General features: G+C 53.7%; 1 protein-coding gene across 3 annotated transcripts; it reads right to left on the bottom strand.

Annotated features, from left to right (window-relative positions):
* Nucleotides 1-1368: 1368 nt before the first annotated feature.
* KANK2 (KN motif and ankyrin repeat domains 2) lies at nucleotides 1369-26026 on the bottom strand. Of its 3 annotated transcripts, none has more exons than XM_079915549.1 (13): nucleotides 25981-26026; nucleotides 24294-24516; nucleotides 23173-23288; nucleotides 21503-22714; nucleotides 12153-12326; nucleotides 11955-12057; nucleotides 10705-10956; nucleotides 9981-10068; nucleotides 9208-9427; nucleotides 8409-8551; nucleotides 5611-5811; nucleotides 5442-5531; nucleotides 1369-4024 (listed from the first exon to the last, which is right to left on the bottom strand). In XM_079915549.1, the coding sequence occupies exons 3-13, from the start codon at nucleotides 23207-23209 to the stop codon at nucleotides 3971-3973; spliced, it is 2574 nt and encodes an 857-aa protein (XP_079771675.1). In that variant the 5' UTR covers nucleotides 23210-23288; nucleotides 24294-24516; nucleotides 25981-26026; the 3' UTR covers nucleotides 1369-3970. The 3 variants fall into 3 exon arrangements, with proteins under 3 accessions (XP_079771675.1, XP_079771677.1, XP_079771676.1); XM_079915551.1 differs by having other exon boundaries at nucleotides 10705-10944; XM_079915550.1 differs by lacking the exons at nucleotides 24294-24516; nucleotides 25981-26026 and adding an exon at nucleotides 23500-24275.
* Between the last annotated feature and the right edge of the window lie 558 nt (nucleotides 26027-26584).

Raw genomic sequence — 26584 nt, 5'->3', positions numbered from 1 at the left:
CCACGTGGCTTGTGGGATCTTAGTTCCCTGACCAGGGATGGAACCCGGGCCATGGCAGTGAAAGCGCCGAGTCCTAACCCCTGGACCACCAGGGAGCGTCCGAACAATTTTTTTCTTTTTAATTTCCGAAAGGCCCCTTCTTGGCTCACAGACCCTTCTGGAAAACTGACAAGATCAGTGGACCTTCCACTTAGAAATATACAACTTTGAGTAAAATTTCTGGGACTTCCTATAACCTCTGAAAAGCACCCGTTATCTCCTGGTTGAACAGTCCAGAGGAAAAACAGAGGAAGTGAGAATCAGGAGAGCAATCCTCCATCATCAGTCATCCTTGGGGGAGAGAGAGGAGTGGCCTAGGGGCTGGGGAGCGTTGCTGAGGATGCTCCGCTTCCTTTCCTGGAGCTGGTGACTCATAGATGTTCACTTTTCAAAAAGCCGTGGAGCTGTACACTTTTGTACACGACTTGTATGCAAGTGGTATACGCCACCTCAATAAAAAATAAAACAGCAAAACAAAGTATTTTAATATCCAACCTATAAGAAAAAGGTTTGGGCTTCCCTGGTGGCTCAGTGGTTGAGAATCTGCCTGCCAATGCAGGGGACATGGGTTCGAGCCCTGGTCTGGGAAGATCCCACATGCCGCGGAGCATCTGGGCCCGTGAGCCACAATTACTGAGCCTGCGTGTCTGGAGCCTGTGCTCCGCCAACAAGAGAGTCCGCGATAGTGAGAGGCCCGTGCACCGCGATGAAGAGTGGCCCCCGCTTGCCACAACTAGAGAAAGCCCTCGCACAGAAACGAAGACCCAACACAGCCATAAATAAATAAAGCAAACTGTCAACAAGTAAAAATAAATAAACACTAAAAAAAAAAAAGAAAAGAAAAAGGTTTGACAGGAGATTCTCCAAAGTATTGACAATGGCATGCATTGCTACCAAGTAGGACCATGGCACCCTCCACTATGCCAAATGGTTTTGTATTGCTTAAACTTTGTGTTTTACAATCACTATAAATTCTTTTGTCATGAGGAAAAAACAATTAGTAAACATTTTTTTCTGCCCACAGTGGGTTTTTAAAAAATAAATGTATTTATTTTTGGCTGCTTTGGGTCTTGCACGCGGGCTTTCTCTAGTTGCAGTGAGCTGGGGCTACTCTTCATTGAGGTGCGCGGGCTTCTCATTGCGGTGGCTTCTCTTGTTGCGGAGCACGGGCTCTAGGTGCACGGGTTTCAGTAGTTGAGGCTCACGGGCTCTAGAGCGCAGGCTCAGTAGTTGTGCCGCACGGGCTTAGTAGCTCTGTGGCATGTGGGCTCTTCCCGGACAAGGGCTCGAACCCATGTGCCCTGCATTGGCAGGCGGATTCTTAACCACTGCACCACCAGGGGAGTCCCACCCACAATGGGTTTGATTAGAACTTTCTGCCACAGTGGCAGTGTTCTGTATCTCTGCAGCCCAATAGGGTAGCCACCAACCACATGCAGCTACTGACCATGAATTAATTAGTTGATTTCCATCTAAATGGAGATTGCCACAGGTGGCTAGTGGCTATAGTATTGGATGGTGCCAGTGTAGGGCAGAGCATAAGGGCGTTTATTGTAATATTCTTGTCACCTTTCTGTAGCTTGGAACATTGTTCAAATAAGTCCATTTTAAAAAAAGAGATCTATTTTAGGGCTTCCCTGGTGGCGCAGTGGCTGAGAGTCCGCCTGCCGATGCAGGCGACACGGGTTCGTGCCCCGGTCCGGGAAGATCCCACATGCCGCGGAGCGGCTGGGCCCGTGAGCCATGGCCGCTGAGCCTGCGCGTACGGAACCTGTGCTCCGCAACGGGAGAGGCCACCACAGTGAGAGGCCCGCGTACCGCAAAAAAAAATAAAAAAGAGATCTATTTGAAAACTTCAAGAGTAGTACAGTAACAAAGACCAGACACAGATGCTTTGGCATAATCATAAGGTAGCTTTATTAAATTCCTTTACTTTCTAAAAAACGATTACTAAAAGGAATACTTCATTTAAGTGTAATACTGTCTTTATGGACGTACCGTGGTTGGAAAGTGAAGTTAAAGGTCATGAATACACGTGAGAAGAGAGTGGGATCAGAGGCAGGACCCCCTGTAGCCTACCATGCCAAGTCCAGTGGGTAAGCTGGGGAGAAGGGAACACAGGGGTAACTATGGACTTATAGGGGGTGTCAATGAACTGCTTCTAAAAGCTTAAAAGAAACACACCCACCGGCTCCAGGGCCAGACACACAGGCACACAATGCTTGTACCGCTTCTCAAAGCTGCCCAAAGCTGTGGCCTTCTGTCAGTGGTCATCCCCAGTCAGCTTGGGTTTCCTTTCCTCGCCATTTACACACACACACACACACGCACGCACGCACGCACGCGCGCGCACACACACACACTGGGGTGTCTCTCTCCTTTGACCATTTAAGCTCTCTTGACTTGGGTACCATCCCTTCCATCAAAATCAAAGCAAGCCAGACTCCATCAAGCCAGGAAACCTACTTTTCTAGGAGAGAAGCCAGCACTTGGCTGTATTGAATGAACGTGTAAGTGCCGAGGGCTTGCTCTGTCCTGCTGGGGTTTTGGCTTCCACCCCGGCAGCTAGGCTGAGAACTGGACAAGAGAGGGCAGGACACCTAAGAACTAGGGATCTTACTCCCTGGTCACAAGGCACTTTTCGACGCTCGGAACCTGTCCCCCTTCCCCCCTCCCTTTTTTTTTTTTTTTTTTGGTCACAAAAGGAAGGAACAGGAAAGAAAACTTTGTTGAGATTCTGGGGACAAAATAGGCCATGCAGGAAACTACGTGTGTCGGGAGAGCCCCGTTTCCAGCAGGCTCCGTTCCAGGCAGCTCTGGAAAGCCTGTACGTTGTTTAAAAAAAAAAAAAAAAAACAACCCAGCTGGCCCTTGTTTGGTTTTCGGCAAAGCCCTGTCTCTTTAAGTTTGCACTGGGAGCCCTTGGGGGCAGCCAACTTTTAATCGAGCACACATGGAGTTTTTGGAACTGGTCCTATGCTTTGCCAACAATCTCATGCCCTGTTTTCTTTCCTTTGAGGAGAGAAATTCTGGAGTCTGGGGAGAAAAAGGATGGCCCTGCTACTGGCGTTCTAAGCCTAGGGATGCAAGGACCACTCTGGGGACCGGATTCATTTCCTGCACCTCCACATCTAAAGGATTTTCTAGGAAAATGAGTATTTGCCAGGGCCCCCATGTGGGGAGGGGACGGATTTCTGGGTAATCTCTCGATATGAACTACTTGCACACCTTGGCTGCTGGGTCCCGAGCCCCCACCTGAATGAGGGCGTGGGAGACGCTGGCAGTGGCCACGTGAAGGCAGAAGAAACGACTAAACTTCCTGCCCCGGGTGACAAAGACAGGGTCTGCTTTGTGAAGAGACCAGAAGAAAATTCCACCAAGAAAGCCGTCTGGGGAGGGGGAAGTGGACAAAATGCTATTATATACCGAACAATTAAATGTAGGGGAGCGAGCGGGGGGCGCATTAGGCCACTCCAGACGTGATCCGTGCGTAATCACATTGAGGATTAAAATGAAAATATGCGATTCCAGTGACTTTCAAATTTCCCCCCCCTTCCCCGAACATGATTCCGAAATACAATATTTTTCCCTCTCACCCTCCTCCATCCTTAATTGCCAGTTGATTGTTCTCAGCGTTCTTCGCAAACCCACGCCCCAGCATCAGCCACTGGCGCCAATTTATATAAGAATTTAGCTTCGGTCTGCGCTGCGGCTGCTTTGAACCGGGGTGCTGGGAAAAAACCTGCTTTCGGCTGAAGTCTCAGGGCTGTTGGGGGCTCCCTGGGGAAGCAGAAGAAAACCCCACTTGCATTTGAGACTTGGGCCTTGGTGGGTAGAGTGGGGGCCGGCCAGGGAGGGGATGAGGGACCAGGGATGGTTCGCTCTGGGGCTGCCTGGCCCCCGGGAGAGGCGCCTCGGGCCCCTCTGACGGCTACTCTTCTGCGGAGGACGACGCAGGACTCTCCTCATCCGACATCGGGGCAAACTGAAACGAGAGGCAGAATTCCTTTTGTTTGGCATCCTTTCCTGTGCTATGAGGCGCCGACTTTGTTGGCTGGCCCCGCGCCTGCCGTGAGTGAACAAGAGGCCTTGGTTCCTTGGCCTCGAGGAGGTGATGTTGGGGAGATGCTTCGGAGCAGCTCACAGATGAATGCAGTGGAGGGTTTTTCCTGAGGGATAGGGGGTGGAAGGCAGTGAAAGTGGAGAGTGGGCGGTTGGGGAGGGTGACGTCTGAGCTGAAGGATGTTAGGGGTCCAGCCAAGGGGCAGGGCGTTCCAGGCAGCGGAAACAGCAAGTGCAAAAGCCCTGAGGCAGGAGCGGCGATCGGGCCAGTGTGGCTGGAGCAGAGTGAGCGAGGAGGAGAGGAAAGAGAGTGGGGGGAGGTGAGGGGTGTTGAGCAGGGCTTGGTGTGCTCTGGAGGTGACTTCTGCTTTTTTCTCTAAGTGGGGTGGGAGCCACAGAGGGCTGTGAGCAGAGGAGGGATGTACCCCGACTCAGGTGCTCACAGTGGCCTCTGGCCGCTGTGAGGAGAACAGAGTGGAGGGGACAGTGAGGGTGGGAGCCAGGGAAGCAGAGCGGAGGCAGTGGCAATGGTCCAGGGGGACAGTGATGAAGGAGTGGGATTCATCCCTCAGGAGCCCTGGGAAGCAGGACCACAGATCAGACAGCAGGACGCCACCCAGCCCCATCACCCCCCATTTTCCAGCTGAGGACATGAAGGCCCACAGCTGATCCCAAGGGGATCCCCTAAGCACCACAACGGAGGCTCAGGTGTCCTAACACCCTACGCAGTGAAGACAGAAAGACTCAGGGCCTCGGGAAGAAGCTGGAGGCCAGTCAGGACCCAAATGGCTTTGGTCTCAGCAACCTTTTCTCTCCTAGACCATTTGGGGAATTGCTGTGGTTGACGCCCACCACACCACCCTTGAACCTGGCCCCAGACGTGCCTGGGGAGGCCGGGGCAGGTACAAGGTAGGGGTGAAGAGGAGGGGGCAGAGGGCTCCTGCCCGTGGTCTGGGTTCAGACCCCGAGGTCTCTCCGCCCCTTCCTGTCTGTGAGACTTTGGGCCAGGAATGTAACCACTCAAAAGCGTCAGCTTCCCCACCTGAGAAATGGTAATAGTAACAGTACTTTATGCAGCTGAATTGGGTTATTGTGGAAGGTTCCAGAAGGCATGCTTGGGAGGCACGCCCAAGTCCTCTGTGTGGTAATTAAGAGCATGATTTGGAACTAGACAGATCCGGGTTCGAATACCGTGCAGTCTCAGCTCTCGTGCCTTACTTCCTCGCGGGGGCACTGTGAAGGTTCAGCAAGTAGCTGACCATGCAGCCCTTGGGATGGTCCCCATACACCATCCCTTCCCAGAGCCCCGCACCCGCTGCCCTGCCCGGGCCGAGACTCACCGAGCACTTGATGTTCATGCGAGAGTACAGCATGGATGCAATTTCACTGTGTCCTGCATCCAAGGCCACCATCAACGCCGTGCTCCCGTCCTGCAAAGCATCAGTTGCTATGCTGACACCCTGCACCATGTTCCCGCCCTCCCCGGAGTGCGCCTGGGTGGGGACTCACGCGGTCGGTGATAGAGATGTCGCAGCTGGGCACAGCCAGCAGCAGCGCCGTGATCTCCTTGTGGCCGTGCTCGCAGGCACACATGAGGGCCGTGGAGCCGTCATCGTCTTGGACGTTGACGTCCGCCTCGCAGGCAAGCAGGGCTTTGACCACGTCCACCCGCCCGTGGCTGACCGCCAGCATCAGGGCTGTCTGCCCCGCCTGGGTAGGGCAAGGAACAGCTTACGAATCACGCAGCCTCCAGAGCGTGACACCCCTGCTCCGGAACCATCCATGGTTCCTGGGTACTCTGACGCTAACAGCACCTCCACTCACGGGCCTCCTTCTGTATCTCAAATAATCCTTCCTACCACTGGGCCTTTGCACTTGCTGATCCGGCTTCCTCCTGCTGGCTCGTCCCTCAGGTCTCAGCTTAAATGTCTCCTCCTCGGGGAGAAGCTCTGTGCCTCCCCACCGCTATGCCCACTTAAATCAGATTCCTAACTCACAGGTGCAAACGTAAGTAAAATGTGTCGCGCTAAGAGTTGTACACTTTTCTGTCTGCCAGTTAAACTTCACGGTAAAAAAAAAATCAACACCCATCAGTGGATGAATGGATAAAGAAATTTACATATCCATACTACAGAACATTATTCATCCTTAAAGAGAAATGAAGGCCTGAAGCATACCGCAACGTGGATGAACCTTGAAAATATTATGCTCCGTGCTAGGAGCCAGACACGAAAGGACCCAATACCACATGATTCCATTTATATGAAATACCCGGAACAGGCAAATCCATAGAGACAGAGAGCAGACTGGAGGGGGCCAGGGGCTGGGGAAGTGAGGACGGGAGTGACAGCTGTGGGTGCCGGGTCTCCTATCAGGGTGTAAAGATGTTCTGGAGGTAGTGGTACAGCATTATGGATCGATTTGTTCACTTTAAAAGGGTTAATCTTATGTGCACTTCACCTCGATTTTTAAAAAAGTAAACCACCTGGGCATACATCTGGAAGGACGAAAACTCGAATTCAAACAGGTACATGCACCCCAATGCTCATAGCAGCACTTTTACAACAGGCAAGACTTGGAAGCAACCTAAGTGTCCATCGACAGATGAATGGATAAAGATGTGGTACATATATACACAATGGAGTATTACTCAGCCATAAAGAAGAATGAAGTAATGCCATTTGCAGTAACATGGGTGGACCTAGAGATTACCATACTAAGCGAAGTCAGTCAGAGAAAGACAAATATTATCATATGATACCACTTATATGTGGAATCTAAAAAAATGATACAAATGAACTTATTTACAAAACAGAAACAGACTCACAGGCATAGAAAACAAATTTATGGTTACCAAAGGGGAAAGGTGGGGGGATAAATTAGGAGCTTGGGATTAACAAACTACTATATGTAAACAACAAGGTCCTACTGTATAGCACAGGAAACTATATTCAATAGCTGGCAATAACCTATAATGGAAAAGAATCTGAAAAAGAGCATATATGTAAAACTGAATCACTTTGCTGTACACCAGAAACTAACACAATGCTGTAAATCAACTATACTTCAATTAAAAAAAAAGTAAACCACCAAGAAAAAAATTTTAATTAAAAAAAATCAGTAAAAAAGCAAGGAGGGTCTGCCTGTTATGCACCACGGCAGCACCTCCCCCTTTTCCTTTGCTGCCGTAAGGCTGCTGCTAATCTCTCCCCTCCTTGCTGTTCCCACGGGGTCCTGGGTGCCCTGCTCTTCTGCCCAGACACCCATCCATGCCCCAGTCACCTCCACAGTCTCCCAGCTTCTGCTCCCCAACATACAGCCGAAGGGAGATTCCAAACCAGAAAGCAGCCCTCGCCCCTGCCCTGGTGGCTTCCCACAGCCCTGGGTCCAAACCCCTGCTAAGCCTCCAATGCTTGGGCTCCTGGAGCTCCTGGCTGGCTAGTGAGCTTTGGGAGGGTGGGGACTGTGCCTGCTTGTCAAACATTTAAGTCCCCAGCGTCCAGTTGCTGGTCAATGAATTACCAAGCAGGATGTGGGATGGCGTCGGCTTAAGGAAAGCTGAGGACCCCCATGTCTTCCCACACCCCCATTTCCACCATGAGGTTCTGTATCAGAGGCACCCTGGCAGGCAGGTCATTAAGAATGGGGCTCTCGGGGGCTTCCCTGGTGGCGCAGTGGTTGAGAATTCTCCTGCCAACGCAGGGGACACGGGTTCGATCCCTGGTCCGGGAGGACCCGCATGCCGCGGAGCAACTAAGCCCGTGCGCCACAATTACTGAGCCTGTGCTCTGAAGCCAGTGAGCCACAACTACTGAGCCAGCGAGCCACAACTACTGAGCTCACATGACACAACTACTGAAGCCCACATGCCTAGAGCCCGTGCTCTGCAACAAGAGGAGCCACCACAATGAGAAGCCCACTCACCGCAACGAAGACCCAATGCAGCCAAAAATAAATAAATAAAATAAAATAAAAAATAAAAAGAATGGGGCTCTTGGGACTTCCCTGGAGGTCCAGTAGTTAAGACTCCGTGCTTCCACTGCAGGGGGCGCAGGTTAGATCCCTGGTTGGGGAACTAAGATCCCACATGCCATGTGACACGGCCAAAAAAAAAAAAAAAAAGGATGGGGAGCTAGACCCCCAGGTTCAAGTCCCCCCTCCTCTAGTTTGACCTTGAGGAAATGAATACGTCCCTGAGCCTTGGTTTCTTTGCCTGTGGAGAGGGGATTCTCCCCTTGGGCTTGGGTATGGCCAGGACTTAATAAATGGGAAGAGTTATCCCGGTCTGCAGCGCCGAGGGCCCGTACCTGGCTGGCTCTGGCATTGACATCTCCGAGCCGGAAGAGCTGCAGGACAGTCTCGAGGTCGTGCTGGGTCTTCAGGGTGGCCAGGGCGGTGAGCATGATGGGGCTGTAGCCGGCGCGGTTCTGCTTGTCTACCTGGCAGACACCTGAGGGGAGGGGACCAGGAGGACGACAGGCCTCAGACACCCCTGATGCTGGCCAGGTCTGCCTTAAGGCTGGGGGGGTGGTCCCCGAGGACCAGGTCATGTCTCTACCATCAGACTGGAAGCCTGGGAATCATGCCTCCTCCAGCAGTCTAGGCCTGGCCTAATTACTCCTTTTTCTTGGACTGAGAACCCCATTCTGGCCTAGGGTCTCCCAGCTCTGCCTCCTTCATCAGACTGACTAGGGGGCTGTGTCTTCCCCGTTACACTAGGGGAAAGCAAATTTCTTCATGTCGAATTGAGGACCACATCTTCTCTCCAAGCCCCAGGCCAGAGGCCGCATCCATGTCTTTCCCTCAGACTAGGGTTCCAGGGGTGTCACTTTCATTATACAGGGGTCATTGGTTGGCGGGGGAGGGAAGGGCCACATATTTTCCGTAAGACCATGTCTGCCTTTTCCAGTACACCGGGGCCACAGGTGGGGCCTGTATCCCCCTCACCTCAGACTGGGAGAGCAGCGTCTCCCCCATCAGACTGGGAGGGCGGCGTCTGCCCCATCAGACGGGGAGGGCAGCATTTCCTCCATCAAACTATGAGGGTGGCCTCCCCCACAGACCAGGAGGGCAGTGGCTCCACTGTCCCCGCCCCGCCTGGCTCACCGCTGTCGAGCAGCTGCCGCACCACGGGGAAGTTGGCGTGGGACACGGAGTAGTGCAGCGCAGTGTTGCCGTTGCTGTCGGCGATGTTGACCACATAGTCCAGCAGGCGCGCCGACATGGCCCGGAAGGTGACCAGGTGGCGCCGCACAAGCTCTGGGTGGGCATCGCTGCGGCAGGCCAGGCGCAGCCACTCCTGCAGCACCGTGGTGTAGGCCACTTTCTGGTTGCAGATTGGGAAGGAAAGGGGTGTGAGGGCCACGGAAGCCCACCCCATCCCAGACGAAGCCCCCCAAGGGGAGGGCAGACACCCCACCCTGAACCCGAGCCTTGAGGGGAAGCATGGGCGCCCCACCCCAGTGAGCCCCCCTGGAGGAAAACGCAGTGTCCCCTGCCCTGTACAAGAACCCTAAAGGGAAGTGTAGACACTGCAGTACCAGGTACGCCCCCAGAAGAAGGTGTGAGCGTCTCCACCCTGGATGTGACCTTCAAAGGCCTGTGTAGACACCCATCAAGGGAAATATGGCAGCCCCTTCCCTCAGGCCCCCGAAGGAACAGGAACCAAGGCTGGGTTTGCCAGCGGGCAATCGTCCTTGGCCCCTCCCTGCCTCCCTGGAGCCTCTCCAAAGACCAAGACTCAAGCCTCGGAGCCCCCCACAAGCTCCCAGCTAGGATCCTGGGGTCCCCGTGATCCAAAGCACAAGGAGAAGCCAGGGTGAGGGTGGAAGGGACAAAGCCCTCCCCGCCCCGCTTTCAGGCCCAGGGCCCCACCATACCAGCTCCCGCTCGGTGAGGGCACTGGGGTTCTCCAGGTACTTCTCCAGGGCCAGGCAGGCTGAGATGAGGTCGGGGCTGAGCTCCATCCTGCCGGTGGCAGACAAACGGGGAGTTGATCTTGGAAGCACCCACCTCAGCCTCCTGGGTGCCCCCTACTCCCCACATCCAGCTGGGGTGCTCGGAGAGGCCCTCAACACTCTCCACCAAGGCACTCACCCAGTCCTGCCAGGGCTCACCTGAGTGGTAGAATCTCAGACCCCCTTCCCTGGGGACATAATTTTACATAGCACCCCAAGGGGCAGACATGGGGAGCACACAGACCCCAAGAGAAAGTGGACACGTGGGCCAACATTTATTCCAAGTGGCCAGTGGCAGATGGAAAATCTTTTTCTGAGGACAGATTTTTTTTTTTATCAGGGGAAAAAAAAAAAGAGACATACACAGGATGGACAGGTGTGGCAAATGTCCCAAAGAAGGTGGATGGCTTAAGAACAAACTTGGTCTGCCCCTTAAACCCAAACCTGAACAGCCCAAATTGCCCCCATCAGGCCCTTTATCAAAGCCTCCGGACCTTCAGATGCCCAGAAGGAGAAAGTGCTTGTTTACTAATTCAGACTAAGGTGGGCATGACTGACTGATGGGAGGTTCCCTCAGAGGGTTTGAATGGTGGGATCTGAGGTCACCCCAGGCCCTGCCTAAATCCCTCCCACACAGAAAACTGACCGGATCTCCTCTTCCGCACTTGATCCCGACGCCCCCTCAGCTGTGGGCGCCTGCTGAGACTCCCGGGACAGCTGGCACTCCTCCCGGCTGATCTTGGCCTTTGCCATCTCCTTGGGCCTGAGCTGGGGGGCTTCAACCACACTCGGAACCCTCTCCTCCGGCTCTGGGGCCTCGTTCTCTGTACTGTCATTGTCCGAGAAGTTCTCTGCTGTGCTGGAATCCTCGGATGAGGACTCATACCTGGGGGAGACGCTGCAGGTGGTGGGGAGGGTCATTTGACCTCTCTGGGCCTCAGTTTCCCCATCTGTTAAATGGGGGTAATGGCAGTATCTAGCTCACAGGGCTCCAGGGATGCAGCTTATAGCACCTGGCACACAGTAAGTGATCAACAAACACTGGCCGTGATTGTGATCATGCTTGGGGGGGCCAGGGAGGGACATTGCTTTTCCCTTCCACCCTTTGCTCCTTACACAGGTGTTATACTGATTCAGACCCTTGTCCCACTGCAAATAGGACCCTCATGCTTCTTGCTACCTCCAAACACATCTAAACTTCTGGGCCTGGCATTCAAGGCCCCCAACTGGCCCGGTTCCCCAGGCCTCCCCCTTTTTTTTTTTTTTTTTTTTTGCGGTACGCAGGCCTCTCACTGTTGTGGCCTCTCCCGTCGTGGAGCACAGGTTCCGGACGCTCAGGCTCAGCGGCCATGGATCACGGGCCCAGCCCCTCCGCGGCATGTGGGATCCTCCCGGACCGGGGCACGAACCCGTGTCCCCTGCATCGGCAGGCGGACTCTCAACCACTGAGCCACCAGGGAAGCCCCAGGCCTCCCATTTTTCACGTCACTGCTTCCTCCCACCCCTGAGCCTTTATCCAGGCTGTGTCCTCCATCAGGAGACCCCACCCCTCCCACTCTGCACCTCGGAAGCTTCTGCTTGTCCTGCAGCACATGTGCTCCCCTCCGTCAGTTATTTCCTTGGTCTCCCCACTGCCTGAGCATCCCCCATCATTGCTCCAGTCATGTTGTGTTGGGATCGCCTATTAGGGCCCAAGATCGCAGTGGACCAGGAGCTCCATCAGGGCAGGGAGCCGAGTCCGGCACCTCCCGAGGGGTAGTGTGGTACAGTGGTTGCAGCACAGGCTCTGGAGCCAGCCCACGGGGCCTCGTTGTGCCTCCGTTTCCTCGTCTGTCTACTGTGCTTTGGTTAAATGAATGAACCATAAAGTGAGGGGCTCAGACCAGGTTCTCTCACCTGCCGTTGACCCCCACGAACTGGAGGCTCCTCTGGCGGGTCTCGGGGTCTGCGGGCTCCTCTTTCCGCTTCATGATGGATGGCACACCTGCCGGGGGCCCTCCTGGTGGGGGAGCGTGCTGTCGTGAGGGTCTCCCGAAGCCAGACCCCGTGCCGGGCCTCTGGCACCTGACCCTCTCGGTGGCCACCCCCATTTACCTGCACCCCCGGCCTCCTCTGACTCCAACTCCTGTGGGGCTGCTTGCCTGGTAGGCTCCCTGTTGGTGGCATCGTGGGCAGGCACCATGCCTGTGTTCTTCTCTGGCTGCGCGGGGGAGTCCCCCTCAGACTCCGGGGGTGACAAGGATGACTCTGCAGGAGCCTGTGGGAGACCTGAAGGGGCAGGAAAAGAGGTGCTTACTGTGGGTAACAATAGCAAAACAAGAACAGTAACAACGGCTACCTCCTGGCGGGGGGGCCGGGTCACATACCCCAGGCCAGGTGCTCCAAGGGCTAATTCTTGCATTAGTTCATCAAATCTTCCCAGCCCATACAGAAGTTGGATTATTTACCGCTGAGGAAATTGAGGCACACAGATGGCCTGAGGTCACGCAGCAAACAAGTAGCAGAATCCATTCCAACCCTGGTTTGTTGCCTGCCTCGCAGCGGGTCAGGGTCAGGGAAGACTACGAGACCCCATAATCCTGGCTTGTGACCCCCTCTGACTTCATACTAAGTAGTGTCTGGAAACTATACCCAAGCATAGTAGTCATGGTCGGGACTCATATCTCTGACAAAAGAGCTGTGTGACCTCAGGCAAGTCACTTAACCTCTCTGTGCCTTGGACAAACACCATTTCCTACATCATGGCATTGTGCAGACTAAAGACAGTAATGTGAGGGAGAGAGCTTAGAACAACACCTGCACATCAAGAGCACTTGAAGAGCATTTGTTAATTCAAGAGAATTGTAAACTATATTTTGATAAGATTTAATATTATACTTTTTTTTAACAGAAGTAGGGTTGTGCTGTAGATAACATTTTGTATTTCACTTCCTTCTTCTTTACTTAACATAAAGCAGGGGATTTCCCCAGTGGCGCAGTGGTTAAGAATCCATTTGCCAATGCAGGGGACACGGGTTCGAGCCCTGGTCCGGGAAGATCCCACATGCCACGGAGCAACTAAGCCCGTGTGCCACAACTACTGAGCCTGTGCTCTAGAGCCCACGAGCCACAACTACTGAGCGCACACGCCTAGAGCCCATGCTCCACAAGAGAAGCCACCGCAATAAGAAGCCCGCGCACCGCAACGAAGACCCAACGTAACCAAAAAATAAATAAGTAAATAAATAAAAAAGAAAGAAATTAAGCAGGTGTTCCTTTCAATAATCATGAAAAAGAAACAATAAGGGCTATTAGAAACTGAAAACTAAAACCCCACCCAGGTGGTTTCAGTTTGGGCCAATGAAAAAGTTCTGGGAATGGAGGGTGGGGACAGTTGCACAACAATGTGAGCTGGACACTCAAACATGGCAAAAATGATACCTTTTATGTTATGTATATTTTATCATCATTAGAAAAAACCCCGCCCAGTTTGGCCTGAGAACAAAGGTGACATTACAGGACCTGGGCCCCAAGGGTGCCCACTGCACAAACGGGAGTGGGCTTGGCAGACAGCTCCAGCCCCGGATCACCAGCCTGGAGCTAGAAACAAAAGTCCAGTTGCCACTTGGAGTGGCTGCCCGGGTCTCGGAACCCACTCAGGTTTCCCCCCCAAGCCCCGCCCCGGCCAGGCCACGTGTGGCTTCTGTGTCACCACTTCTCCAGGATGTCCCCTTCCTGCCAACTGGCCAGGGGCTCTGCAGACCAATTCATTTTAATTCCCTTTAACGGTTAACTTTTTTTGACATCCACAGTAACTACTTCCTCAAGTCCATGGGCAACACTCAACTTGAGCTAAGAACGGGGAGTAAACACTCAGCAGAAGTAAAGCACATAGAACGGATAAGACATTGGCCATGAATGCTTCCGACAGCGCCCCAGCCCAGTCGGGCCAGGCGGATTCCTGAGCGGGGAGCTCCAACTCCCATGGGGAACCAAGAGCAAACACCGGGTTTTTACATGAATCTCCAGATTGTTTTTTAAACCGTGTCAATAAATTCACATCAAACAAACAAACCAAAGCACTATGTGAGTGGAATTTATCAGGAGGCAGATGGGCCACTTCACGGTCTCACGGTTGCCCGAACTCAGGCCTCCTGATGTAAACACCCGGGATGTTTGTTACTCAGCAAATCAGACTATGCTCAGTGAAAGAAGCCAGTCACAGAAGGACAAATACTGCATGAATCCACTTATATGAGGTTCCTAGAGGAGTTAAATCCATAGAGACAGAAAGTAGGATGGTGAGTGCCAGGGGCTGGGGAGTGAGTATGTGATGGGGCAGAGATTCAATTTGGGAAGATGGAAAAGTTCTGGACAAAGATGGTGGGGATGGTTGGACAGCAGTGTGAATGTGCTTATTGCCACTGAACTGGACACTTTAAAATGGTTAAGAGAGTAAGTTTTATGTTATATGTATTTTACCGCAATTTTTTAAAATGTGAAAAAAAAAAAAAAAGGTGAAGTGGTGCAGCTGTATGGCCCGTTCTGCCCGGAGGGAAAAGCATGGCTCCTTCCAGCTTGAGAAGTTCAAGGTCAGACACTGCAACACTAAAATAACAATAACAAAACTGATAAGTTATTATTGTTATTCTACTGGGAGATGGAGCAAACTGTTACCAAAATTTATAAGGAAGAACAAAAGTCCATGGCCAGCTAATTTTACAAAAATGGGCAGGGATGGGGAAGCTGGCTTAGGAGACAGGAACACATATTCCCAAAGTCACAATAATTAAATCAGCAGGGCATGGCTGCAAGAAGAAATGGGCCAAAGGAAAGGAGTTCCAGCACAGACCCTGTCTGAAAGAACTTGGGGTAAAGCAGAGGGCTTTCCACAAATCAGTGGTCAAGGGTGAGCTCTGTGGGGTGGTGTAGGGAAAGCAGCTTACTCTGCCCAAGGAAAATCAGGCTGTATCCCTACTTCACACCTTATGCAAAAAATAAACTCTGAAGGACTAATATGAAGGCACAATGACAAAGCTACAGGAAGAAAATATGGCAGAACATCAGTGGCCTCAAGAAGGGGAAAGATCTCTTTACAGAGCCCTCTGAGCACTAACCATACATGAAAAGTATGAGGTGATCTCACTTAAATGTGGAATAAAAAAAACAAAAACAAAACAGAAAAACCTCAGAGATACAGAGAACAGATTGATGGCTGCCAGAAGCAGGGGATGGGTGGGATGGGTAAAGGTGGTCCAGAGGTACAAACCTCCAGGTATAAGATACAGGCATACCTTCTTTTAGTGGGCTTCACTTTATTGTGCTTCGAAGATACTGCATGTTTTTTTACAAATTGAAGGTTTGTGGCAACCCTGCATCGAGCAAGCCTATTGGCACAATTTTTCCAACAGCATTTGCTCCCTTTGTATCTTTGTGTCACATTTTGTTAATTCTCACAATATTTCAAGCTTTTTCATCATTATTATATTTGTTATGGTGACCTGTGATCAGTGATCTTTGATGTGACTATTGCAAAAATGTTATGACTCGCTGAAGGCTCAGATGATGGTTAGTGTTTTTTAGCAATGAAGTATTTTTTAATTAAGGTATGTACATTATTTTTTAGACATAATTCTACCACACACTTAATAGACTACACTACAGTGTAAACATAACTTTCATATGCACTCGGAAACCAAAAAATTGTGTGACTTGCTTTACTGCAGGGGGTCTAGAACCGAACCCGCAATATCTCTGATGTATATTTGAAAGTTGCTAAGAGAGATCTTAAAACTTCTCATCACAAGGAAAAAAACCTGTAACTCTGTGAGGTGATGGATGTTAATTAAACCTATTGTGGTAATCATTTTGCAGTATGTACATATATCCAATCATTAATTTGTATACTTTAAACTGATATAATGTTATATGTCAATTATATCTCAATAAAGCAGAAAATATCAAAAATTTAAAAAAGAAAAATACGATGGGTTTAACTACATCAACATGAAGATTTCTATTTGGTTAAAAAAAAAAAAAACTCTTAGACAAAGTTAATCTACAGAAGAATACAGGCTGTGGGAAGATAGTCATAATGCCAAAAACAGGCAAGGGATTACTTTCTAGAATAGGAGTCAACAAGATTTTTCTGTAAAGGGCCAGATAGTAAATATGTTGGGCTATGCGGGCCATAAGGTCTGCTGCAAATAGTACAAAAGCAGCCCTAAACAGTACATAAATGAGTGGGCGTGGCTGTATTCTAATAAGTTAGAATTTCATATAATTTTGCTCATATCACACAATGTTATTCTTCTTTTCACATTGTTCAACCATTTAAAAACATAAAAACCATTCTTAGCTCATGGGCTATATAAAAACAGGCAGTGGGCTGGATTTGGCCCTGCAGGCTGTAGTTTGCCAACCTCTATTCTGAAATATGCCAGGAACATCTCAAACTTGCCCAAAGAAAAATGGACAAAGGCTAAAACTAAGCAACTCACCAAGGATTCTTGTTAAACTTATATGGTGATGCTCAACCTCACCAGAAATCAAAGGAATGCAAATTAAAACAAGGAGATATGAAACGAACACATCATCGTAAAACAACTATACCCCAATTAAAAAAAAAAATACAAAAACGAAAAAAAACAAGCAGATACCACCTTGCACCGGTGTCAAATGGGCAAAAAATTAGGAAGACAGGTAAAACTGTACGTTAGTGCAGATGTAGGGAAGTGGGCACTTCAGGCCCAAGCATGGCCGCTGGGAACGTGGACAGGGAGACCTTTTCCGAAGAGGATAAGACGAAATCTGGAGTGAAGTTGTACATTCCCTGTGACCCAGCAGGCCCACCAGAGGGGACATGTGAGGATGGCGCCATACTGTTCAAAGCGGCCAGGAGCTGGAAGTAACCCAGGGGCCCACCAAGGGGGGGGGGGCGGGATCAGATAAGAAAGTGTAGCACATACCTAGGGCAGAAATCTACGCAGTCATTAAAAGTGACAAACCAGATTTATAAACATCAGGGTGGAGAGTTCCAAAATAGTGTGTAGAGAGGAAAAAATAAGAAACAGAATGAGATTTTTTTTTCCCTAAAGCGCAATACCATTTTAGGAAATTAAACAAGCATAGGGCATAGTTTTCAAGAACACTCAAATATCTAAATAAGCTTCTGGAAGATGGGTGGCAAGGAAGGATATTACAGTGGGGGTGGAAGTGTATGACTGAGCAGCGGTTGCTGAATCACAGCCCACGGACACGGTTTTTACATTTTTAAATGGTTGGGAAAAACATCAAAAGAAGGATTCTCTTTGGGACACGTGAAAATTATAGGAAATTGAAATTTCAGTGTCCACACGTTAAGTTTTATTGGTACACAGCCATGCTCTTTCATTTATGCATTGGCTAAACCTGCTTAAGTGCTACAAAGGCAGAACTGAGAAGCCAAACTCATCAAAATGTATACATTAAAAATGTGGGGCTTCCCTGGTGGCGCAGTGGTTGAGAGTGCGCCTATCGATGCAGGGGACACGGGTTCGTGCCCTGGTTTGGGAGGATCCCACATGCCGCGGAGCGGCTGGGCCCGTGAGCCATGGCCACTGAACCTACGTGTCTGGAGCCTGTGCTCCGCAACGGGAGAGGCCACAACAGTAAGAGGCCTGCGTACTGCAAAAAAAAAAAAAAAAAAAAATTAAATCACTTGGCCAACCTGTACACGGAGGAGGGTGTGTGTTTGTGTGTGTGTGTGTGTGTGTGTGTGTGTGTGTGTGTGTGTGTGTGTGTAAAGCAATTTGGTAACAGACATCACGGTCCTTAAAAATGCCCTTCCAAGGACTTCCGCAGTCCAGAGGGCCCAAGTTCGATCCCTGGTCCAGGAACTCAGATCCCTGGAAGCCACTTGGCGAGTCCAAAAAAAAAGGGGGTGGGGGGATCAAGGGTTCCCATAGAAGGACATTTGCATAGCATCTTTGACAGTAAAGAGTCACCCGGCTGTTAAAAAATAAATAGCATGTCCCAAGAATTTTTTTTGGCCGCGCCTTGCAGCTTTCGGAATCTTAGTTCTCTGATCAGGGATTGAACCCACACCCTTGGCAGTGAAAGCATAGAGTCCTAACCACTGGACCGCCAGGGAATTCCCCCAAGAATTTTTAACAATGTGATGAAATGGCCCTGGGATAATGTTAAATTAAAGAAATCAGAGAGTTTAAATCCTGGCTTTGAAAACTGTGGGCAAATTCCTTTACCTCCCAGTGCCTCAGTTTTCTTATCTGTAAAATGGAGATAAAAACACTACCCACCTCATAGCGCTGCTGGGGGTGTAAATGAATTAAAATACAAAAAGGGCATCAAATAATGCCCTGGCCCATTGTAAGGGCTGCCTAAATGCTTTTAAATATAAAATAAAGCAACACAACAAATTCCATCAGCTATATGTTGCCAGACTTGAAAAATACATATTATTTTCTGCATTAAAAAAAATCAGAAGGGGGCTTCCCTGGTGGCGCAGTTGTTGAGAATCTGCCTGCCAATGCGGGGGACACGGGTTCGAGCCCTGGTCTGGGAAGATCCCACATGCCGAGGAGCACCTAGGCCCGTGAGCCACAACTACTGAGCCTGCGCGTCTGGAACCTGTGCTCCACAACAAGAGAGGCCGCGACAGTGAGAGGCCCGCGCGCCGCGATGAAGAGTGGCCCGCTCGCAGCAACTAGAGAAAGCCCACACACAGAAACGAAGACCCAACACAGCCAAAAATAAATAAATAAATAAATAAATAAAAATCAGAAGGAAAGAAGCAAAAGTGTTGACAGCAGCTGTGTCTGGGTGGTGGTGGGTTTATGGGGCTTATATTTTGTGTTCCAGATTCGTCTGTACTTTCCAAACCTTCCACAAACAATATGAATTGCTTTCATAGGACTATGTTTCAAACAAGAGCACAGGAAATTTCAAAGCCTTGGAGAGATCTCACGGATGCACCTGCCTGGCTACCCCTTCTCCCACTAATCTCTCTGTGGTGCCTTTGAAAGGTGAGGGGTGAATGAGACTTTATGGGGTCTCCAGGCCTGCCCCACCCACCTTTGCCAGCCTGAGGGGGAGGCTGCCTCTCACCTTCCCTGCCCTTGGCTGCAGCAAGCAAATTCTAGATGTCAGAGAGGCTGGGCTCCTTCCTGCCTCCTCCTCCAGGGAGTCCTCCCTGACCTACCCATTGAGCTGACCGACCTAAAAGAACACATGGTCCGAACACTCATCAAGGACTTCCCTGGCGGTCCAGTGGTTAAGACGCCATGCTTCCACTGCAGGGGGCGTGAGTTTGATACCTGCTTGGGGAACTAAGATCCCCGCATGCCTTGTGGTGTGGCCAAAAAACAGAAAAACAAATACACAAACAGAAACCACTTGTCAAGCAGCCACCCGGCTGCTTCTTTCCTTTCACATCTTGGTTCAAAGAGCAACCTACCAGCGCCTGGTACCATACTGAACACTCACACCAACTGATGCACTTAAGATCACACTGATCTGGTGACATCAGGTTGTCAGGACCCCCAATTTGCAAATTTGGCACAGAGAGGTTAAACAGCTTGCTCAAGGGCACAAAGCTAGGGGGCAAGGAAACCAGAATTTGAACACAGGCCGCCACCCCATCCAACCACCACCCACCCCGTGCCCATTTTATTTGCTCCAAACGTGTTCTCTGAAATTATTTTTCTTCACGTGTTTTTGGTGGTCTCTTATTTGTTTATCGCAAGGGCTTTTGTCTGTCTTGTTCACTGCTGTGTCCCCAGTGCCTGGAAGAGTCTGGCACATAGCAGGCACTCAATAAATGTCTGCCGGATGAGAAGGTATCGAAATGAATTAGCACACACCAGTTCCACCCAAGCAAGGCAGAGATTAGGGCTGGCTGCAGCAAGAAGGAGTTAAGTGAGACACAAAGAAGAACTTTCTCAGGGGCGGTAGCTTGCACAGGGTGGGGACATTGCTAGGTCTGTGTGTTCTGCAGGCAGAAGGCCCCGTGGCTGCCCTGAGAGGCATGTCTGGAATGGAGGTTGCCTCTCAAGAGATCTCGAGGCTGGGCAGGGCGGGGCCTCTGGCTGGGGGCCAGGGTCGCAGGGCTGGGTGTTTGGGATAGTCAGAGCAGAAGGGTGGAGTCCAGAGCTGTCCAGGAACAACATGGGGAAGTAAGAAAACACAGCTGGGTCCCTGACCCCCAGCTGGTGCCCTCTGGTCCCTCCATGGGCTCTGGCCACCTGACATTCAAGGCTGGGATGGGGATCTGGGCCCCACCTTTGAGCTCTGCTGTAGGTTCAGAATGGCCTGGGCTTAGATCCTGGCTGTGTGACACAGGGCAAGTGAAGCTTCTCCCCAGGCCTCAGTTTCCCCAGCTATGACAAAAATTGACCTGAAAATCATTAGTAGATGGAGTAACAAGCACTGGCTAAGCACTTACTGTATGCACTAATTCACAAGAGTCTTAGAGGTGGGGGGTCATTATTATGCCACTTCACAGATAAGGAAGCTGAGGCCCAGGGAGGTGGAGCTTCTCATTCAGGGTCACACAGTAAGAAGTGAAATTTGAACCCAGGTTGCCTGGCTGCACAGCCCACCATCTTAACCTCCTCTGTAGGTGAAACACTTATCAGAGCCCTCAGCACCAAACTGGTATTCGATAAAGAACAGCTGTTATTATTATGAATCATTCTGGCAGCTCCTCCCAGGGGCCTCAGGACAGCTGCCATTCTGCACATCCCACATCCCCTTTCCTGGAATGAGGACTCAGCAGTTCCTCCAGGGAGCAGCCCCTTCCTCCCTCAGGACTTGGGTGGGGCTCCTCTACCCCCAGGATCTGGGCCTGGGCAGTGAGATACACAGTGATTAGCTCAGTGATGGGCATATGACCCAAGCCAGCCAAGGAGGGCCACCCGTGGGATTTTTCTTGGTGCTATCTGGATTGAGGGGCTCCCTTTCCACTGAGCTGCAAGGACAGATGCCCGGAGTGGTGGAGCCACCTTTGTCTGCCTGAGAGAGAAGGCTCCACGATTCACAGAGGAAGAGAAAGAGGGAGTTAGAGATTCCTGAGGATATCTGAGTACCTGGATCCAGCTACGCCTGAAGCCGTCCGTCACTAAGTTACACGGACAACACATTTCCTTTTCATAGTCTGAGATTGGTTTCTGCCAATCAGCGACGATTTTTTGCCCAGCAACCAACAGCCTCGGGGACCCTCCCCTAAATACCTCCTGTTTTCCAGACATTTACAATGTGCTAGACATGAGCACACACGCTTAACAGACACCCAATTTCTTTCCATGGTACCTAGAGGTACTGAGTCAGCAGCATAAGTGTCCCCTTTTCACAGATGAAGAGACCGAGGCTCTGAGAGCTGGTAGGAGGACAGGGCTGGGGCTGGACCCCGGCATTCAGAGGAAGAAGGAGGGACCCTCCACCATCTGCCCCCGCCCACTAAGGCTCACCTGCTGCCCCATCGCAGCTGCGCTCTGTGATGCTGATCTTCTTTACCAGGTGGACATTGCTGGTGGATGCAGGGGGTGTTGGGAACACTGTCTCTACCACCTCCTGGCTGCGGAACACAGGGGGGCTCTCGGCCCCGCCGGATGTCGCCAGGGCCCGCAGCCCTGCCCCGTAGGGCTCCAGACTCTGGGCCCGCTGTGCAGGGGCCCCCGCAGCTGTGCTGGCCGCCACCTCTACCTCCCTCGGCCCCTCCACCACCCGGACAGTGTCCACACGGACTGGGCTGTCTGGTGGCGGCCAGGCCTGGGGCTGGAGGTCGGCCTGCCGGGCCTGAGCTGCCTGCAGCTCCTGGAGCGCTTTCTTGAGCTGGGTCTCCAGCACGGCGACCTTAGCGGCAAGGGCTGCCTCCCCGTCGGGCATGCCTAAGTCCCGCTCTCGGACCCAGGTGCCCACGCTCCGGGTCTCGAGCACCGCCGGGTCCTCGGGGGGCTCAGGGAGGTCCAGGCAGAGCTCGCTGCGCCCCCGGGCTCCCGCCGGGTGGCCTAGGAATTTCTGGCTCTTGAGCTGCACTGTGAGCTGCCGCTTCTCCTCCTGCAGCACCGACAGCTTCACCTGGAGCACGGGAATCAGTTTCACCTGCTCCTCCAGCTGCCGCAGCTTCCGCAGGGCCCCCGCCATCTGCTCCCGCACGTGGGCCAGGTGCCCAGCACTGGGCGGCACCGGCGTGGACAGTCCCGATCCCCGCGGCGTCGGGGGTGGCAGCCCCACGCCCACCAGTGAGCTTGTCGAGCCAGCCACGCTGGGGGTCAGGGAGCCCAGGCCGGTGGGGGCGGCCGCCTGGTCCTCAAGGCGGCGACGGGCGTCCAGCAGCGTGCGCTCCACGCGCGGGTTGAAGCCAGCGCGGGTCTCCAGGGCGCCATACTGCGGGTAGAAGCCTCGGCCGCAGTAGGAGTAGGCCGAGTGCCGGCTGTCCCCACTGGCGTTGGAGCACAGAGACTCGGTGGACGTCCACCAGGAGCCAGGGCCGCGGGGCAGGGAGCCGAGGCGGGGCCGGCGCTGCACGGCCACCCGCCGCAGAGTGTGGCCCTTCTCGATGTCATCCACGTACTTGAGAAAGTCCAGGTCCAGGCGGTAGCCGTAGGGCGTCTCCACGGAGTAGGGCAGGTCGGGCTCCTTGGAGGGGAAGGTGGGCGGGGAGGCTGGGCCGGGGGTCCCTGGGGTGGGAGGAAAGGCCAGTGCCTCTGAACACTGCGGTCCCCTCCTCGAGGCAAACTGATTCCCCTGGGAGGGTCAAGGCTTATTTGCCCAAAGGATGGGAGGCCACCGGGTGCTCAACTGCTCAGCTGTGTCTGCGGTCTCCGAGCCTTCCCCGGCCAGGGCAAGGCCCTGTCACCCCCTCAGACCCTCCCAGGGCAGGGCTGTGCCTCCAACCTCCCAACCAAGACAGGACCCTGTCTCCCCACTCAGACCAACCTCCTTCCCTGGAAGACCCAGTCTCTCCCATCACACTCTCCAGGGGAGAACCAAGTTGTCCCTCTTCAGGCCCTCAGGGCAGGGCTGCGTCCTACCCTCAGCCTCCTCAAGTAGGGCCCTCTCCCCTCCCCGAGGCCGTGTCTCCCCTCCCCCACCTCCAACCCCAGGGCAGGGCCCTCTTCCCCGTGAGACCCCTGACCTGGGAAGGGGGCTGGCACGTGCAGGACTTGGGCCATCCTCCTGCCTGCAGACGCTCCTCAAGAGTCACTTGGGCGACTGTGAATCAGACCACCTGCAGCACGGGCTGAGGCTTACCTGGGGAGAGGGTGTGATGAAGCCCCCCCCCAGTTGGGAATCTGCTGGGGGAGGGGAGGGGATGTGGCCACCTCTCCCCTCTGCCCCCTCCACCTCCCCGCAAGTTCCCCCTTCCCCTGGGCGTGGGACCCTCTCATAGGTGCACACCCAGCCTGGCTGTGGAAAGGGGTGGGGAGCCCCCAGAGCCTGGAACAAAGAAACCAAAACTCACAGTCTGCCCGCACATCTGTCCGGCCCCTGGACAGGCTCCAGCTGTTCCCACAGCCCCGCCTCCACAAGGCTCCCGGGCCCGAGGAGGAGCCCTAAGCCTGACAGGCCCCACTTTTCCTGAGCCCCCTCCCCTTAGCCCAGGCAAGAGCTGGCTGCTGGGACAGATGGGGGCTTAGGTGGACCGAGGGCTGGGGCACTCGTGGGGAGACAGCCTTCCTGCAAGGATCCGAGGAGACAAGAGACACAGGGCACAAAGAGGAATAGAGCTCAGGGTAGGGGACCCCAAAACAGAGCTGGGTCAGGCCAGGCGGTGCGGGTGGGGGGCGGTAGGGAAAGTTGGGGGGAGGCAGCGAGGAGCAAAGCCTTTTCCCTTTATGGAAACAATTTTCTCTAAAAATAAACAGTTTCGCTGCCGGGCTACACGAGAACTTCCTGCCCCCACCCCCCCACCACCCCGACCAAGGACGCGTCCGGCTCAGGGCTGGGGGGGGGCGCGGGGGGCAGCGCGGCGGGGATAGAAGGCCGGGTGGAGGCCCGAGAAGTCGTGGGGGTGGGGGGAGGAAGTAAGAGGGGGTGCCTGGAGGCTTCAAAGAGGAGGGACAAGGAGGGCCTCTCACTAACCTGCCCCCCCCAGCTCTGGAGGCTGGCCAGGGCACTTTTGTCCCCAACACTCCACCTGAGTTTGGCCAGTCCTTTCTGCTGTCTGACCCCTAGCCACCCTGCTGCAGAGGTCCCGGCCCATCCCACCACCAGAGAGGACCCTTTGCAAGCTGCAGGTGCTGGGGCAGTGGGTACCTGGGAGGATGGGCCAGGTGGGCCACCTGCTGGGCATGAAGGCGGGGCCGGGGCTCCAGGGGCAGCCAAGCTTCTCCTGTCTCACACCCTCCTTGCTTAGCGTCTTGCTTCGTCTCTCCACGTCTCTCTATGTCTCTCCAAGTCTCTGTCTCTCTGTGTCTCTCTTCACTTGTCTCTCCCTGTCTCTCCACGTCTCTGTCCTCACTTCTCTGTCTTTCAATGCCTGGAACACACAGTCACCCAATTGTAGGAAATTTGGTTTTCCAGCTGCCTGGAAGGCCATTCCATGCACAACAGGGAGGTGATCAAAAATATTTTCTGCAGGGACTTCCCTGGCGGTCCAGTGGCTAGGACTCTGCACTTCCAATGCAGGGAGCATGGGTTCGATCTCTGGGGAACTAAGATCCCGCATGATGCGTTGTACAGCTGATAAAATAAAAGTGAATTTAAAAAAAGTTTCTGGGGACCTGAGAGAGACTGGAGGCAGGGACCAGGAACGGTCCCCGGTGTGGAACCCTGGAGGTGGAGGGTGTGAGGCGAATAACAGTAATAACTATAATCATCATCCCAGCAACTCATTTGATCATCATGACAACCCTACCAGGTGGGTAGTTATCACCCTGTTTTACAGATGCGGTGTTTGGGGACACAGAAATACACAGTGACTTGCCCAGGGTCACTGAAGGGGTAATTAGCTGGGTCTGGATTTGAATCCTAAGCCTGGTAGATTCCCCCACTGCCAGCCAAGCCACCGTTAAGCCCCTTGCCACATTCCTCTGCCCATTTCCCAGGCAGAGAGACTGAGGTCTGAGGGTCTCCAGCCACCTGACCGTCTTCCACGTGGGCCGGTGACTGACTCCACGTGGAGAAAGCAGATGGTGGGGGAAAGCGTAATGGTGGTGGGTGTCTGTGGCTGAGACTCCTCTCCCTCTATAGGACCCCTGGAGAAAGCGGAGGACACGGGATAGGACAGAGAGACATGGAGAGAAAGGGACAGGACACTCCAAGAGGGGACAGGTGGGAGGCTCAGGGAAGGGGCGGGGGGTCCCGGGCAGGCCTGAATGTCCGGCGGGGTCTCCCTAAAGCCCCCCTCCCAGACCAGCCTGGACGTCTCTGGGGTCTTCCCGCTCCTCTCCCCGCCTCAAAGACGGGGACGAGGAGGACCCCGCCCCGTACAGGGTAGGGGCGGGGCCTGCGGGGTCCCCAGCTAATGGCAAACAGCTGCTGCTCCCCACGCCGGCCCAGCCGCCAGGCCGAGGCCCAGCCCGGCCGGACGCCCGGCCGCCTTCCCGCCGCCTGGGCCTGGCTCCGGCCCGGCCGCGGAGGAGGGCGAAGGAGGACCGAGTGGGGGAGTGGGGAGGCGGGACAGAGGTAGAAAGGAGGATGGAGACGTGGGAGAGGGGCAGAGGGGAGGCAGTGATGGGGCAAAGGGGTAGGGAGGAACGGATGGAGGATGGGGTTGGGGGAGAGAAGCAGGGACAGGGTCAAAGATGAGGACGGGGCAGAGGCGCGGGACCAAGACACTCAAAGTCCGGAAAGTTTGGGCATAGATGATGGAGTTGGAGGCAGCAGCTGGTAGAGACCGGCGAGATCACGCCCCGGGGTTAGGGGTGGGGTGGGTGGGGTGGGGACCACGCTCGAACCCCGAACCAGACTCGAACCCCGACCCAGCCCGGGTCCTACTCGCCTCGCGCGCTCCGGCCGCCGCTGTCCCAGCGTCCCGCCGCCCGTGCGTCCTCAGCGCGCCGCCGCCCGAGCGCCCGGCCCTCGGCGGTAGCTCCGCCCCGCCCCGCCCCCGGGCTGGCCCCGCCCCTCTAGTCGCCAGCGGCCCAGCCACTGTTGAGGGGGATGGGGGGGGACACGATCGCACCTGGACGGGCAGGTGTGTGTGCGCGCGTGGGGTATCCGGCCTCGCCCCCTCTTCCTGTCCTCGGGGCAGGGTCCCACCACCGCTATCCTCCCCCCCACGACAGCTGCCGCTGGGCCGCTGCGGGGGGCGGGAGAGGGCGGGGCTGGCCGGGATCCAGCTCCTGGAGGGAGGGCGGTGGTGGCGGCGGCGTCTGCGGGAGGTCACCCCACCCCCCGCCGGCTCAGGGCTGGAAGCCGCCCAGCACAGGCCTGGTACACGGTGGCGTGACCACCGCGGGGCGGGAAGGGAGGGCTGGGTCAGCGCGAGGCTGCACAGACCGTAGCTAAGGCCTGGGTTCCATGGCCAGCCAGACCTGGGCTCCAATCCTAACTCCACCAAGCCTTTACTTGCTGCCTCAGTTTCCCCATCTGTAAAATGGGTC

This window comes from Stenella coeruleoalba (assembly GCF_951394435.1).
Source record: "Stenella coeruleoalba genome assembly, chromosome: 3".
Classification (NCBI taxonomy): domain Eukaryota; kingdom Metazoa; phylum Chordata; class Mammalia; order Artiodactyla; family Delphinidae; genus Stenella; species Stenella coeruleoalba.
This window is presented reverse-complemented; position numbering and strand designations above follow the sequence as displayed.